General features: G+C 37.2%; 1 protein-coding gene across 1 annotated transcript; it reads right to left on the bottom strand.

Annotated features, from left to right (window-relative positions):
* Window positions 1–209: 209 nt before the first annotated feature.
* Window positions 210–1234, bottom strand: SARC_15020 (hypothetical protein; the record flags this gene model as incomplete). The annotated part of the gene is made up of 2 exons (XM_014290847.1): window positions 210–317; window positions 1132–1234. Coding segments are annotated over 2 exons (211 nt in total), but the record flags the coding sequence as incomplete, so codon positions are not given.
* Between the last annotated feature and the right edge of the window lie 723 nt (window positions 1235–1957).

Genomic DNA, 1957 nt, shown 5'->3' with positions numbered 1-1957 from the left:
ACACACACACACACACACACACATATATATATTTATACACACACACATATACATATATATATACATATATACATAAATATATATACATATACATATACATACACACACACACATATATATATATATACCAATTAATATATATATATATATATATACACATCAACACTCACATACACCAACACAGTTTGTTGGCACACTCAGAAGCATGCTTACGTGTCCGTGTAGCCCAGTGCATGTTCTGCTACTGACGTCTGCATGTCACTGTAAAGGGACTTGACCGAGGGTGCCTTATCATCTATACCAAAGGATACCTTGGCCTATGGAATGGGAGGTAGATAAGTGCAATAGGTCAATGGGTGTATGTGTACGTACAATGCAACCTTACTACCTACAAACATCCCATTTTAACTACCTTGGCCTAAGGGATGGGGGGTAAATAAGTGCAATAGGTCAATGGGTGTATGTGTACGTACAATGCAACCTTACTACCTACAAACATCCCATTTTAATTACCTTGGCCTAAGGGATGGGGGGTAGATAAGTGCAATAGGTCAATGGGTGTATGTGTACGTACAATGCAACCTTACTACCTGCAAACATCCCATTTGAATAATCTAGGCCAAAAAGATAAGGGAGGGGGGGGGGTAGATAAGGATCAACGAGTGTATGTGTACGTCAATGCCTTTACTTCCTACAAACATCTCATTTTAATAGTATCTGCTCCGCACGAACGCAATATAATCGCCATACAACTACTACTCGGTTGTATACTATGGTCTTTCGATATAGTTATATATGGATGTACATGCATAAGCATATCTGGACCAACATAAATATATGGAAGATATACACACGCATATGTATAGTAGTACAAACGACTCATGTGCACACTCACATCTCAGTCGACACACACGCCTATGTATAGTAGTACAAACGACTCATGTATACACGCACATCTCAGTAGACACATACGCATATGTACAGTAGTACAAACGACTCATGTGCACACCCACATCTTAGTAGAAATACACCATATGTATAGTAGTGTAAACGACTCATGCACACACGCACATCTCAGTAGACACACACGCATATGCATAGTAGTTGCATTCCGTGTACGAGATTACCTACCGCGCCCGGAATCAACGCATTCTCCGAAATGTACTCTCGGCCGATGTTGTGAGGATGTCGCAGCTGAAAGAGCCAAACAATACCCGCAACATATGCTAACAGCCTGTACCACAGAACGACAAGTATAAGTGAGTATGTGGTATGTATATGCTAACAGCCTGTACCACAGAATGACAAGTATAAGTGAGTATGTGGTATGTATATGCTATCAGCCTGTACCACAGAACGACAAGTATAAGTGAGTATGTGGTATGTATATGCTAACAGCCTGTACCACAGAACGACAAGTATAGTGAGTATGTGGTATGTTTATGCTAACAGCCTGTACCACAGAATGACAAGTATAAGTGAGTATGTGGTATGTGTATATCATTCTTCTGCGCATGGGTATACCTTACATGTATGTGTGTATGTATTTTTTATTTATGTATATTTGTATGTATGTATGTTTTATGTATGTATGTATGTGTATTTTATGTATGTATGCGTGTGTCTTATATGTATGTATGTGTATTTTATGTATGTATGTATGAATTATGTGTTCTTTATGTATGTGTTTATGTCGTATATGTCTTTATGTGCGTATGAAGGTGTATTTTATGTATGTATATATTTATTTCTGTAAGTATACCTGCACAAGTATTTCAATTGTCTAAGAGTTCATTCTAATTCAAGTCTACAATCAAAATTCTACACACACATACACACACGCGTACACACACACGGACACGCACACACACACACACACATATATATATATAGACATATATATATATATATGTATATAGTATATATATATTGAGTATGTTTATATTATACATCTATA

The sequence above is a fragment of the Sphaeroforma arctica genome (genome assembly GCF_001186125.1).
Source record: "Sphaeroforma arctica JP610 unplaced genomic scaffold supercont1.5482, whole genome shotgun sequence".
NCBI lineage: Eukaryota > Ichthyosporea > Ichthyophonida > Sphaeroforma > Sphaeroforma arctica.
The sequence above is the reverse complement of the archived record's forward strand: the minus strand, read 5'-3'. Positions and strand labels throughout refer to the sequence as shown.